The sequence below is a fragment of the Momordica charantia genome (genome assembly GCF_013281855.1).
Source record: "Momordica charantia cultivar OHB3-1 chromosome 8 unlocalized genomic scaffold, Mcharantia_2.0 BLBB01000008.1, whole genome shotgun sequence".
NCBI classification, from domain to species: domain Eukaryota; kingdom Viridiplantae; phylum Streptophyta; class Magnoliopsida; order Cucurbitales; family Cucurbitaceae; genus Momordica; species Momordica charantia.
In genome coordinates, this window is record NW_028275166.1 from 4,019,915 (window position 1) to 4,033,766 (window position 13,852).

A 13,852-nucleotide genomic window follows, 5' to 3' on the forward strand; every position below is an offset into this window, starting at 1 on the left:
GCAAGACTACGAAACATTTTCTTCTCAAACGTGATGTAAAAAATATCAATTTGTTTAAATAAACAATATCAACCCTAGTTTATTAGTTGAATTTTATATTTATTGGCGTGTGTTTCTTTAGTTATATTTCTTGTGAAACTGACCAATAATTTTCTTAGATTTTTTTTTAATATGATAAATTCATATGGAGTGGTAGTTTTTTTCACAAGACATTGACATGTCCTGCTGCCTTAAATGGAGATGGAGATAGGTTTGAAAATGTTTTTCTAGGGACGGGATTGAAAGAAAAATATTTAGGTGCTTATATAATCCCTAAAAATTTAACGGCCCTTTCATTAAACATCAAAGAAAAATATCTATTTTTTGTGATTTCTTTCATTAAACATCATGTGTCAAAATTTTAACAGTGACGAGAATAAAACATCATAATTTTTTTTAAGCTGAGTAAAAAGTTATATAAATATTGTTTGAATGGAAAAAAAAAAACATTTTTCCAATCCAACCCAAGTCTATTAATTTTCGTTGCTTAAATTTCATTATTTTGGTACCTAACATACATACTGTTGACGTTAAATTATTATTTTTGTTTTTATTTATTACAACAGACAATTTGACGATATGAACGAATGAAAATATTTTAGACGATTTGATTGAGTTGAATTCATCATTTAACTGCGATTATTTTATTGGACAAATAATTTAGAGTCCGAATACATTAGATGAATGGAAAACACCTTAAATTCGTATATCAAAATTTTAATTATCATTACATTATTATTTTTCAATAAATAAAACTCCATACTTCTATCATCATCCAATTATGAACAACAAAGTGATCTCCATGTAATTCTCAATTCTACTTTAAACCATGTTTTAACTTTCAATTTTACCTGTTGGGTTACCTACTTCCATTTACAGAGGTGATTTTGAAATATTAAAAAAAAATGAAGAAGTTATTTAAAACATTCCATGATATGAAATAAAATAAAAAAATAGTTATGATTTATTGATTTACGTAGAATTAGTTTTTTTTTTAATTCTTTATTTGTTCAGTATAAACTAATAAAATAGTGAAATTTTCCAGGTGGGAAAACAAGTTCGAGCGAAAAAAAGTGAAATATTGCTTTTTGAATTTGGAACGTATTTCCTAAAAATTATCGTGTCAAACAATTCTTCCGCGCAAAAAAAGAAATTGTTGTATTTATTTAAAAATAAATTTAAAAAGTATATTCAGATTTGATTTTCAAACAACGATTAAATATTTGACTTTTTAAGCGGAGTTGTTAACGTCAACGTAAATTATATATTTGCTATGTTTTCTAGTTCCCGTAACATTTATTAAATTTTAATATTCGATTTTTACTATACTTACCTCCCATCGTCACATTTATTAATTTTTAATTAAAGATGATATCATATTTAAAAATGAAAAAATAAGATATTGTTTGTTGCATCTATCTTGTTGTTTTTCAATCCACGATGAACGGATAATTTTTTTTTGAACTATTTTATGACTAATGAAAAGTTCAAAAGCAACTATAATTTGACTTTCTTAATAATTTAATTATACCCAAAATTTCAATTAAATATATGAGTAGACATGAGAAAATCTTGTTTGGTTTTACAAAAGATTGTGTTTAGTCCATCAGTCAACTCAATCGATTAATTTAGTAATAAACCATAATTATAGGAATCTCCAATAATTTATTAAGTTTTATTTTACAAAAGTGGTTTGACATAAATTTCATGGAGTAGGAAATGAGACTCAGATTTTCTCTGTGTCTGGGAAAGAAAATTCAAGTTATTTTTTCTTTTAAATAAATTAAATATAAATTTTGAAAAAAAAGGTATTTTTTTTCCTTCAAAGTTCAAATGCAATCAAAACAATTAATATAAAAATATTTTCTCAAAAAAATATAATCTCATCAAATCACAGTGGACAATTAGCCACGAAATGTAACAATGAAAAAAAAGACTCAACTACTCTACTTAAATATAATTTGGTCGGTTCAAAAATAACAACTATTGAGAATATTAACGTCAAAATAGAATAATCATCTCGTTTTTAGTTTATTTTAAAAAATAATGTTTGTTTTTCCACCGATCCTTTAATATATATTTTTAAATTTATTAAAAATACGATTTATTAGCTAAATAAAAAAACATAAATAAACTTTTTTTTGAAATACGATTTTTTGGTTTTTTAAAATTAGCATAAATTTTGCAAAGTTGTACAAAGTACATGATAAAACAAAATAAACATATATTTTGTAAAATTAAATGGAAAATCACAACCAAAATTAGTTATCAAATGTCATAAATTGTCGATATTTACCATTCAAATACAAGTACGAGAGATAAAATCATAAATTGTCGAAATAGTATTGGGTAAAATATATTTTTGATCCATAAGTTTAGACTTAGTTTACAGTTCGTCGTTGCGTTTAAAAAACTGTCACTTTTATTTTTGAGATTTAAATTTAGTTTTTATTTAATTCTTAAGTTTCAAAAGTGACATATTTGATTTTAGTTTATAATTGGTATGTGAAGTTTGAGTTGGATGTCTGAAGTTAGAATTTAACTTCTAATTGGTTCATTAAATTGGATCAACCATTAATTGATGTAACAAATGATAATGCGGTAATTAAAAACCTTTAGAGTGGGCAGCACAAATCGATGTTTTAAAGAGTTTTTATTCAAATCCATCTCCACATTATCCATTTCTTGCAATAGATCGTGTGAACATATTGACTAAACTTGCTACTTATAAAAAAAAGAATAATAAAAGATATCGTTAGGTTGACTAATGGTAGACTTAACTCCAAGACCAATTAGAAACCAAATTCAAAATTTTGAGATCAATTAAAAATTAAATTCAAACTTTAGAGATTTTTAAAACTTCAATTACTAAATTGAAATTAATTTTAAATATTAGTGATTAGAAATGATGGTTTTTCTTGGACTCAAAAACCAAATAAAATTTGCTGAAAGTTTATTTCACAGTATTACATTTATTATCTATTTGAATATATTTTGATTGACGATTTGTATGTGACTAAAATGTTATAATTTGAACGCGATAAAACAAATCACTCATATCAAAAAAATAAAAATTGAAAAATAAAGAAGTTTTTCTCTTTTTTTTTTCACAGAAAAAAATAAATAAAAAGAAGTTGGTGCTTATTACATAGTAAATGAGAATAAATTAGAGGATATTATGTGCTATAAAAGTTTCGATTAAAGAACAAAAAACCGACTACTTAGGTTGAATTACCGATTTGGCCTGAATGAGTTGGATATGTTTTAATTTAATTCAAAACTTTTAATCTAGTCTCTATAATTTTAATTAGTTTTTAATTTTGACGCCTATAATTTTGAAAGTTGTCATTTAATCCAAATGGTTAAGTTAAATTTCACATTTTTTTACTCTCTTTTCATCAAGCCCTAACCCATGGTATAGTAAAATAGAATACTGTAACTTATTTTTACATACCCAATGCATTAGTTATAGTCATAAATACCAAAATGATATTTGGTAACTAAATTTTAGGTTAAATTGCAAGTTTGATTCATAAACTTTCAAAATTATGTTTATATGATTGATTTTCTTTTTAAAGTTTCTAATAAATCACCAAAATTTAAATTTTTATCTAATAGATCCTCATTGTTAATTTAATTCGTTTAATACATAGGGACTATGTTATTTTATGTAACATGTTAAAGTCATCGGTAATGTAATCATGAATTAATAAGGTTAACACATGAGTTTATCAGACGTAAAATACAAAATTTACAATTATGAAAAATTTAAGAAAATCTTTTAAAATGTCATTGCTCAACGATAAATGACATCTACTTAATGCAATTTTGGAGGTTTAAATGTCCTTATCCTATTTTATTACAAACAAAAAAACAATAAATTTAAACCTTTTGAAGTATATTATTTTTCTTTTATTTCCAGATTTATTATTATTATTTTTTGAAGTATAGAAACAAACCAGGTTTATTATTATTTTTTCAATAAAAAAAAACTTTATCTTAAGATTATGCAAAATCCAAAACAGAGGAAGAGCAGAGTAAATCAAGGAGAGGGCATTTCGATTTTCGAAGGCATTGAAACGATAAAATCCAACCCACACCGCAGGCTGCCGCCAAGGGCCAGCGAAGAGTTCCAAAAATTGAGGGGAAAACAAAGATTACCATGGTCGTAATCCACACGGCAATGGCGATCGAGGGCGCTACCATTCAGTTTCAGACCCAAATCTCCCGTTGGTCATGGCCTGGTCAAATTTGCCTAAATCAAGCGGATGGCCCAGAATCGCCATTCTTAAAATGTCTGTTATGTCTGTTATCTTCTCCAAAGAATACCTTCACGCCTCTCCACCATCGCCCCCACTGCACTCTACAAAGGAAAATTTTCGGCTAAATCAAGTGGTTGCGGCAGCAGGAACCTTGAGCTTGTTTGCAGAATGTCTCCGTCGTATCCACCTGAAGATGGGATTCCGTTAAACACCACGGCGGTGGCCATTGACAAGGATAAGAACAGTCAGCACGCCGTCCGATGGGCCATTGATCATCTGGTGATAAGCAACCCGCTCATTATTCTCATCCATGTCAGACATAAATCTAATCAACATCGTAGGTACCCTCTATCTTTTTTTATGTCATTCTTATTAGCATGGTTTCCGAGTTCGTGTAATTTCTGATTGTTTTCGGGGGGTTTTTCCGGCTTCTCTGTGGGTTTTTTTTTTCTTAGAGAGCGCGGGCGATTCTGAAAATGGCGAAACTGATGCGCAGCAGCTGTTCGTTCCCTACCGTGGATATTGTGCTCGTAAAGGGGTACTTCATCTATTCAATCATATGCTGCATATTAATGGCATTTGTATTATGCCCTTTAGGTGTTTGTGAATATGTCTGACTGGAACTTCTTGGGTTTGTTAGTTTATAGATTGCCGTTGGAAACGTTTTTAGGAAAATAGTATTCGAAATGATTGAATCATGGCCTTAAAATGCTTGTAATTTCCACAAAGGAAAATATGAAAATAGCATTGTTTGTGAATGATAACAAAAATGAAGTATGGGAATTGGTTCCTGGGGTTGCATTGGCTAGATGGTTTATGGTGTAAAAAAGTTCTCTAAGTGGTTGAGTAACGTTGAGAAATTATAACTCAGGATGTTTGCTTATGAAATTCAGGTTCAGTTGAGGGAGGTTGTTCTTGACGATACTGACGTTCCCAGAGCACTTGTCGACTATGTCCACAAGAATTGCATCAATAATTTTGTTGTCGGTTCTTCGACAAGGAGTGCTCTAGCAAGGTTTCTCTCTTTTTTTTACTCTCCCTCCCTCTGTCTATCTCTCTTATTTGTGAAGAGTAACTTGAATTTCTAACGAGTGGGGTGTCTCAGGAAATTTAAAGGTCCTGATGTTCCAACCAGCGTAATAAAAACTGCCCCGGAGTTTTGTTCTGTGTATGTAATATCAAAAGGGAAGATAATATCAGCCAGGGCAGCTCTTCGGCCAGTGGCTAATACTGCCATGCCACCAAGACAACCGTCGCCCCTTGCAATTCAGCCAAATGTTCAACCAGACAGCAGCTACGAACTAGAAAATGGAGCCAAGTAATATAGTTCTGAGAACTAACTTCCAATTACTACTCGCATAACTTCTGTTTTTAGAAAGTTATATAGTTTTATATCTTCTGAATTTTTATTTGGTAAATATAGAGGGCAACCAGCAAGGGAAGGACGGAAAAGTACGGGTTCAGAGAGAATTCTCATAGAAAAGAATGGAAAACCAGCAAAAGCGTTGACCCGTGAGAGGCCAAAAACTTCTCCTACTAATATATCAATGGAAACTATAGAAGTTCCAAACCGAGGGTCTAGGACTTCATTTAGCCGTGATTCGATCTCCGATGACAATATGTTGACTGCACAGATGCCTTTTGGTTCAATGGATGTGAGTGGTCAAAATTTGGATTTCAGTATAAGCTCAAGTGCGTCAACCGACTCGGCTTCCACACAATCTACTGTAAGTGTACATTGCTCATTGGCATTTGAAAATTCTATGCTTATGATAGTTATGTAGTTGCAGTTCCATTGATTAACATCTATATTGACTCCTTTCTTACAGCGAGAGCTGGAGGCTGAGATGAAAAGATTGAAGCTGGAATTAAAGCAAACCATGGATATGTATAGCTCAGCTTGCAAAGAGGCAATCTCAGCCAAGAATAAGGTAAATATAAGACAAATCTCTTTACTGATGGTGGTTGCTCAAATATCAGTCATTAGCTTGGGTTCTCAACATTTGGATGGTTTATATCTAACTAAATGCTTTGCTAGTTAAATAATAAATAGAGTGATTTAATTAAGTAAATCTCAAATGAAATTTTGGAGTTGCGCTTTGTTCCGAGTCGAAGGAAAAAATGCATATAAAGTGCTGTCTTGAAATTCAGGCTAGAGAACTTAGTCAGTGGAAGCAAGATGAGGCACGTAAGTTTGAGGAAGTCAGGCTAGCTGAAGAGGCTGCTCTTGCTATTGCTGAGATGGAGAAAGCTAAGTGTAAAGCTGCCATTGAAGCAGCAGAGGCAGCACAAAAGCTTGCTGAAAGAGAAGCCCAGAGAAGAAAACAGGCTGAAATGAAGGCCAGACGTGAGGCAGAAGAGAAAAAACGAGCACTGAGTGCTCTAGCTCAGAATGACGTCCGTTATAGAAAATACACCATAGAGGAGATTGAGGAAGCTACTGAAAAGTTCTCTGAAAAATTGAAGATTGGAGAAGGTGGATACGGTCCTGTTTATGGAGGCAAACTTGATCATACAGCTGTTGCCATTAAAGTTTTAAGACCTGACGCTGCTCAAGGGCGGAAACAATTCCAACAAGAGGTATACATATGGTTCTTCTCTGTGCCAAAAATGATGTAACTTATATTGTTTATGGAACAACTATAATTTCAAACTCAATTAACACGGACAAGAATTTGAGGAAGTGCTCAGATGTAATTTTGTGGCATAAATTTATCTCATGGATTCATTCAAATTTTCCTTTCTAAATCATTTTGTAGGTGGAGGTTCTGTGCTGCATTAGACATCCAAACATGGTCCTCCTTCTTGGAGCATGCCCCGAGTATGGTTGCTTGGTATATGAGTACATGCATAATGGGAGCTTAGAAGATAGACTTTTCCGGAGAGGGAATACTCCTCCATTATCTTGGAGACGACGCTTCAAAGTAGCTGCCGAAATTGCAACTGCACTTCTTTTTCTTCACCAAGCAAAGCCAGACCCACTTGTGCATAGGGACCTTAAGCCAGCTAACATTCTCTTGGACCGCAATTATGTGAGCAAAATCAGTGATGTTGGCCTAGCTCGACTAGTCCCACCTTCTGTAGCTGATCAAGTCACCCAATATCACTTGACCTCAGCAGCTGGCACGTTTTGTTACATTGATCCTGAGTACCAACAAACAGGAAAGTTAACGACAAAGTCAGATGTCTACTCGTTTGGAATATTGCTACTTCAAATTATTACTGCCAAGCCTCCAATGGGTCTGGCTCACCATGTTCAGAGGGCCATTGAGAAAGAGAAGTTTGATGAGATGATGGACCCTACAATTTCAGATTGTCCATTGGAGGAGGCTATAAATTTTGCAAAACTGGCATTGACGTGCGCTGAATTGAGGAAGAGAGACAGGCCAGATCTTGGAACAGTTATAGTTCCAGAGCTTAACAGGTTAAGAGATATTGGGAGGAGTTCTGATAAACGTGACAGTAGGAATCTTGGTCACTTTCCACGCTCTGCCGCATCAAGTTCCAGTTCGAGGCCACAGTCATCAACTGAGGTCCAAAACTCGCTTATATTTAAGTGAAAATATGGTTTTAATTTTATAAGTCAGAGAATTCAAATCATAACTTAGCATTTCTTTTAATCATAATTATTTGAATGAACATATCTTCACCAACTTTATCTTTTTACATGTCAAAGATAATAATACTTTAGGCCTGTTAACAATGATGTTCAGTGTTTTTATTCCCTAAACCAGGATTCAAGATTGAGTTTCACTGATGAAGGAAGTTAGAGGGGCCTGTGTTATACGATTGTGACGGTATATGAAAGACCAGCTAACCCATAGGAGGAAAGTTGCCTGAATTTAATGACACTGATTACAGAGGGGCTGTGGTAATGGAGTTCTTCATTCGAACTGGCAAGAAGCCCAAGGATTAACTATGTTGAAGAAATTTAGCTTGTCAAGATCTTACCGGTGCTAGGAAGACGTATGATCCTTCAAACATGTATCCGAAGATTCTGATTGATCTGTGCAACCAGGCAGAGAGTTGTGAGATGATCTGATCCTATCAACGGCTCAACTCATCACTCCATGAGTAAATCAACCGACTCCAAGTTATCGTGGGTTACATCATTCCAGAAAAAAGAACACCATCGTAAATTCGTAATAGCTTTTCTTTAATCCCAAGTCGTGCAGATCAAAATAATCCGTTTAACTTGTATTCATCACAAGTTGTGGCATTATCAGCTGGAACGTAACACAAACTTATAGTTTATACTAACAATGAAGGACTCATCTGATCTTGTATGCATTTGCTCTGTTACATGTTCAGTCAATACTATAAATATCTGTTGGGTTGGTTTATGGCTTAAATGATCTGATTCTGTTGAGAATTTTGTGAATATTTGGGAGGGTGAGACTGAGATTGTTACATATTCTTGCCTTATGTCTGGAATTTTGAGTTCAGACCATCAAATTAATCATGTCTTAATTCTTAAGTTGTTATGTTTGCAGCTTGACATAGAATTATATTAGTTTTAATTCATGGAGTTGTTTGTAATGCATTGCTTCTTGTTAGAGGCAACCTTGAAGGAATTGAGGAGGCCAGGTTGGGAAGAAAAGTATAAAGCAAACAAGAACAGAAGGATTAGAGTGAAGGAATCAATATAAAGGTTGATTATGTTTTGAGAAAGGTATAAGGAAATGGAGATATAGAGTGAGAAACAAGTTTTCTTAGGGATTTTCCATCTTATACTATGAAATCTATTAACAGTTTGTATTATGTTTAAAGAAAAAAAAATTATTTTTTATGCATGCCTCTTGAAAGAAGTCAATTTAACCTTCAATTTTTAATTAACTTTCCATTTATTTAAATAGAACATGAGCTTGACTTTTCTTAGTGTTTTTTACGTTACGGCTTTAAATTTAAATTGAATTATGCTACTTTCATAAAATTTCAAAATTTTCTCCTGCATTTGAAAAAATATATTTGTTTTATGTTATTTACTTAAATACCTTAATATATAGGACTAAATTGGAGTAAAAAAAACTTTAATACAAAGCCAAAAACCCATTAATCAAGATTAAATGGAATCAAAGTACAAGTTTATAAGTAACCAATTGCACACAAAATCCAACTGTAAAAGTGCAAAAGCAAAATCTCATAAGTTGTTCTTCGCCACTTCAACTCCCACTTCTGCAAAGCTTCCTCCTTTCTGCAACTGAAACTAACTTCAGCCATGGAACATTTCAGAAGAATTTTCCATTTCTCTTGCCTCTCGATTCTTCTGATCATTGACCTCGCCGGAGCTGCGGCGGCGTCTGAAGACCACCGTCTGGTCGAGGTGGTCCCTCCGGTCAGTCTACTCTGTATCAGCGAGTGTTCAACTTGCCCTGTCATATGCTCGCCGCCGCCGCCGCCCACGGCGGCTCTCAAGTCACCTCCGCCCCACTCGCCGCCGCTGGCCTACGTCCCACTCAACGCACCCCCATCCCCGTCCCCACCTCGGCCAACCCCGTCACCGTCTCCGCCGCCGCCGCCGCCGCCGTCGCCACCGCTGGCGGCTTTATCTCATCCTCCACCGCCTCCTGCTTTCAATTACTACTTTAACTTGCCTCCACCGCCGCCGGTGCTGATTCCGGTACCTGTGCCGCCGAAGACGGCGGCGCCTCATGGAAATACGAATTCCAATGCTTATAATTACTACTTCTACGCCTCGAAATCGTCTTCTCTGTCTCTTCCGGCGACGTGGCTTTGTGCTCTGTTTGTCTTCCAATTCATGTTTTCTTGCTGGTGAAGTGAAGCTCTGTAATTTTCAAAGTTTGGCTCCAACAACTCTAATGGGGTTTATAAAATTTGTTTGGCAACTAGAATTTAGGAACTACCTTGTAATTTTCTTCGAAGTTTGGATTTTTATGCTCATTGATCAGATTTAGTAATATGATTTTCGTTTGTCCATAATTAAAGATTAAAAGATTGTTTTTTTTTTGGGTTATTTGTTTAATTAATGGGTTATGTAAATTTCTATATATATGTTAGGGAATTGTTTGAATGGTTGTTTTATGTGAATTACTAATCACATGGTGTATGTAAATCTTTGAACTTTTATGATTATTTGATTTTAGTGAACTTTTTAAACCTTCCATTTTGCTCTCACAAGTTTGCATTAGAAACTAACTCTTCTGTTACTTTCTTTTCGGTTAAATACTATTTTGGTTTAAGATAGAACTTTCAACTTTGTTCGTGTAATTTTAAAAAGTTTTACTTTAATTCATTTTAATTATTATATTTTTAAAATGTTCGTTTTGATTAGTGTATTTTTTAAAATGTTGACCATTTTAATTCTTATTCATAAATTCTCTCGTAACTGAAATTCTTTAATATAATGTCATGCTGACCACTGGACCAAAATGACCGTCCTTTAAAACTACCAGAACAAAAATAAACATTTTTAAAATATAGAAATTAAAATAAACCAAAATTGAAATTATAGAAACCAAAATGAAAATTTTAAAACTATAAAGATCAAAATGAACAAAAACTAAAGGTACAACGACCAAAATAAACACAGAAATTTAGATGCTTCTCATCTACAACGACCAAAATAAACACAGAAATTTAGATGCTCGTCTCATGAGAATCTTGGATTCCCATGAAACAAATGACGGGATATGAGACGAAGATGTGCACCTAAGATTATTTTTTGGACCTCCTAGAGTTTGTCCAACTCTAAAATATTAGAAGCAAAATTTTGCTCATCCTTTAAAAAATTTCCTTACTCTACCGCTGTACATGGTACATGCATAACTTCACTCAAAAAGTCTCGTCCCAATAATGACACATTTCACTTTTATACCACAAACTCAATCCTCTCCTTCCTAGTCGCCATACCTAGAACGACATTATTCGTATCAGTTCCACCATGCATGCACTCAATCTCCGACTTCTAACCGATGTGAAACTCGTCCCCCTACACGGCAAGATCAAGAAGCAAATTATGGAATAAGCTCAATATAACTCACAAAATCACCACAGAAATCAAACAAACAGAAAATAAGACTGGAGAGAGAGAGAGAGGTGACGGAGAGAGAGAGAGCACACAGAGCTTCAAGCTGCAATATGCATGCTAGAAAAACAACCATGTGTGCTCTCTCTCTTCTGTCACCTCCTTAACATATAATATATTGTTCAAACCCTGAGAAAATAATTATATCCGTAGCTCCATTATTCAATATTCATGATCTAATTTAATTTCTTCATCTCACTTGAAAGATCTAGATGATCATGAGATGGATTTATTGATATATGAAGGAAATAAAAAACGCAACTTCAAAGGGCATTATATATACTCACAAAGAGAGAGAGATATATAAATAGATATGGCTGGTCGCATCACGTACGGAATAAAGCACAAAATCAAAAGCACCCATGCCATGCATATCCTTTTTCATCTTCTCATATTTGATCCTTCTGCCTAATTCTCGATAAGGGATGGCAACAGGGTTGGATGGGGTCGGGGGTGGAGATTCTCCCAATGGGGATGGTTCCCCGCGAGTTAGGAACAAAAAGGGAAATAAATTTAAGAGGTTTTTAAATTTGATAAAATATTTTGGGGTGGGGTAGGACGGGGATACTCTTCCCCATTCCCTTCGTGTCCATGCCTAATCTCGATTAAAATCTCTGGTTTGATCCCGTACTTGATCAAACTAAGGATTCTCCGACTCCATTGGGATAAGTACGTTGGATTTTTCTGCATGTACGAAAAAATTCTACTTAGCAATATAAATTTGTGGGGGGATTCAAACTCACAACCTTTATAGTTGGAGATGAGTGTCAATACTCCTGAACTATGCTTATAAATTAAACTGAAATTCGCAATTTTTTTAAAATAAAGCTTCTTCAAATAATTATTATTTCTTCGCAATCTCTCGATTTGGAAATGAATAATATGTTTTATTTATTGCCAAGAGTCTTAAAGACTGAAATCCAAACTTAATATGAAATACTTGCAAATTTATACCATGTTTGAATAAATGAAAATTATATACCGTAATTTATCCATTATATACAATCAATTATTTTTTAATGTATTTTTTGGTTTTATTTGATCTCTTTTTTCTTTTGTTGCTATTTCTTGTCATGCATCATCTAACTGAGCAAAACATGGTTCGAGAAATATTCTCTTTGTTAAAGAGAAAAATAAAAGAAATTAAAAGGTTACTGAATTGAGCAGAGTCATTTTTTTAAGGGGTGACAGAGGTTTGAATCTCTAATTTTGAGATAAATAATGTCTTTACTCGTTGAGAAAAAACCATTTTTCTCTAAATGGAAATGAAAATGAGAATTAGAGAATCAAAATATTCTAGAGATCATTATCCAATCAGATACGAACACTTTGTAAAAAAAAAAATACGAACACATTTCCTCTTATCTTTTTTCCTTTTAAGAACGAACAAATATTTCTTCATATCCAGATGGCACTTGGCCTAAACTGCACATTTATAAAGCAAGCCAACAAGTATTATATGCTTTTACACAAATTATTCCATAAGTATATATGCTTTAATATTGATTATATATATATTAAGTGAAGAATATTTGACTATGTTCCCAATAATTGCTACAAATTAGTTCTTTATAATTAATGAATTTTTGTCATCCTTAGTATCCCTCTTAGAGTTTAAATCTTTTCGCATCAATTTAAATTTCTCTTACATCATGGATTAATTTTGCTTTTATTTAGACCAAAGTACATTATTTCTTCCTAAAAATATATAATTTGTTTCATTGTCTTTAAAATAATTTTAAAAGTTTAATAGAACCGATTAAATAATACACATTTTTTTATAACAATTAAATAATACACATTGTATACACTGTTCACAAATTCGTGATTTTAGAAAGAGTAACAACAATACAAATTTCTATATTGTATTGAAAAAAATAGTCAAACGAAACAATTTCCTTTTTTCTATTTTGAAAAAAATAGTCATTCAAATACATTTTTATACAATTTTTATTTTCATAGATTGAAAATTTGTCTTGAAAAATAGCTTCATGATAAGTTAGCTAGGGTTAAATATTAATTTAGTCACGATGATATGAACTTAATTCGATTTTGTGGTCTTTAAGCCACTTTTTACACCCACTCAAAGTTTCATCAGTTCAATATCAACTAATTAAGACATATATCATTAACTAAAAGGTCGAGACTAACATCCCTATTCCTACCTCTACCCCACACGTTGAACTCAAAAAAAAAAAAATCCACATTTTTTCAAGATATTATTTACTCAATTTTAACACATCAACCAAATAAGAAAGATTTTACAAAAATTATAGAGACCCAAATTAAAATTAAACTCAAACTACAAAACCAATATATATAACTCAACCTAACTTGCAATTTCTAGATTTTTCCTTTTTGGGAAGTAGAAGAGTTATGGGAAATGGCTATCCATTCCAAGCAAAAAAGAGATTTGAAGGAATTGATACCCAATAATATATGATATATATGCATATTGTATCATATATTATATTGTTCCTCTTCTCTATTATTTGTAGGCTATGCA

General features: G+C 32.8%; 2 protein-coding genes across 4 annotated transcripts; both read left to right on the forward strand.

The window, feature by feature from the left end:
- The first annotated feature begins 4,066 nt into the window (after positions 1-4,066).
- LOC111005084 (U-box domain-containing protein 51) lies at positions 4,067-8,644 on the forward strand. 3 transcript variants are annotated; one of them, XM_022276458.2, is made up of 9 exons: positions 4,067-4,638; positions 4,757-4,839; positions 5,195-5,316; positions 5,407-5,619; positions 5,725-6,028; positions 6,131-6,232; positions 6,453-6,881; positions 7,061-7,834; positions 8,015-8,644. In XM_022276458.2, exons 1-9 carry the CDS (start codon positions 4,470-4,472, stop codon positions 8,069-8,071), a joined length of 2,253 nt encoding a protein of 750 aa, XP_022132150.1. In that variant the 5' UTR covers positions 4,067-4,469; the 3' UTR covers positions 8,072-8,644. The 3 variants fall into 3 exon arrangements, with proteins under 3 accessions (XP_022132150.1, XP_022132151.1, XP_022132152.1); XM_022276459.2 differs by having other exon boundaries at positions 4,069-4,638; positions 8,036-8,644; XM_022276460.2 differs by having other exon boundaries at positions 4,470-4,642.
- A 692-nt stretch (positions 8,645-9,336) lies between these two features.
- LOC111005088 (uncharacterized) lies at positions 9,337-10,275 on the forward strand. The gene has a single exon (XM_022276465.2). The coding sequence runs from the start codon at positions 9,520-9,522 to the stop codon at positions 10,075-10,077; it is 558 nt and encodes a 185-aa protein (XP_022132157.1). The 5' UTR covers positions 9,337-9,519; the 3' UTR covers positions 10,078-10,275.
- The last annotated feature ends 3,577 nt before the right edge of the window (positions 10,276-13,852 follow it).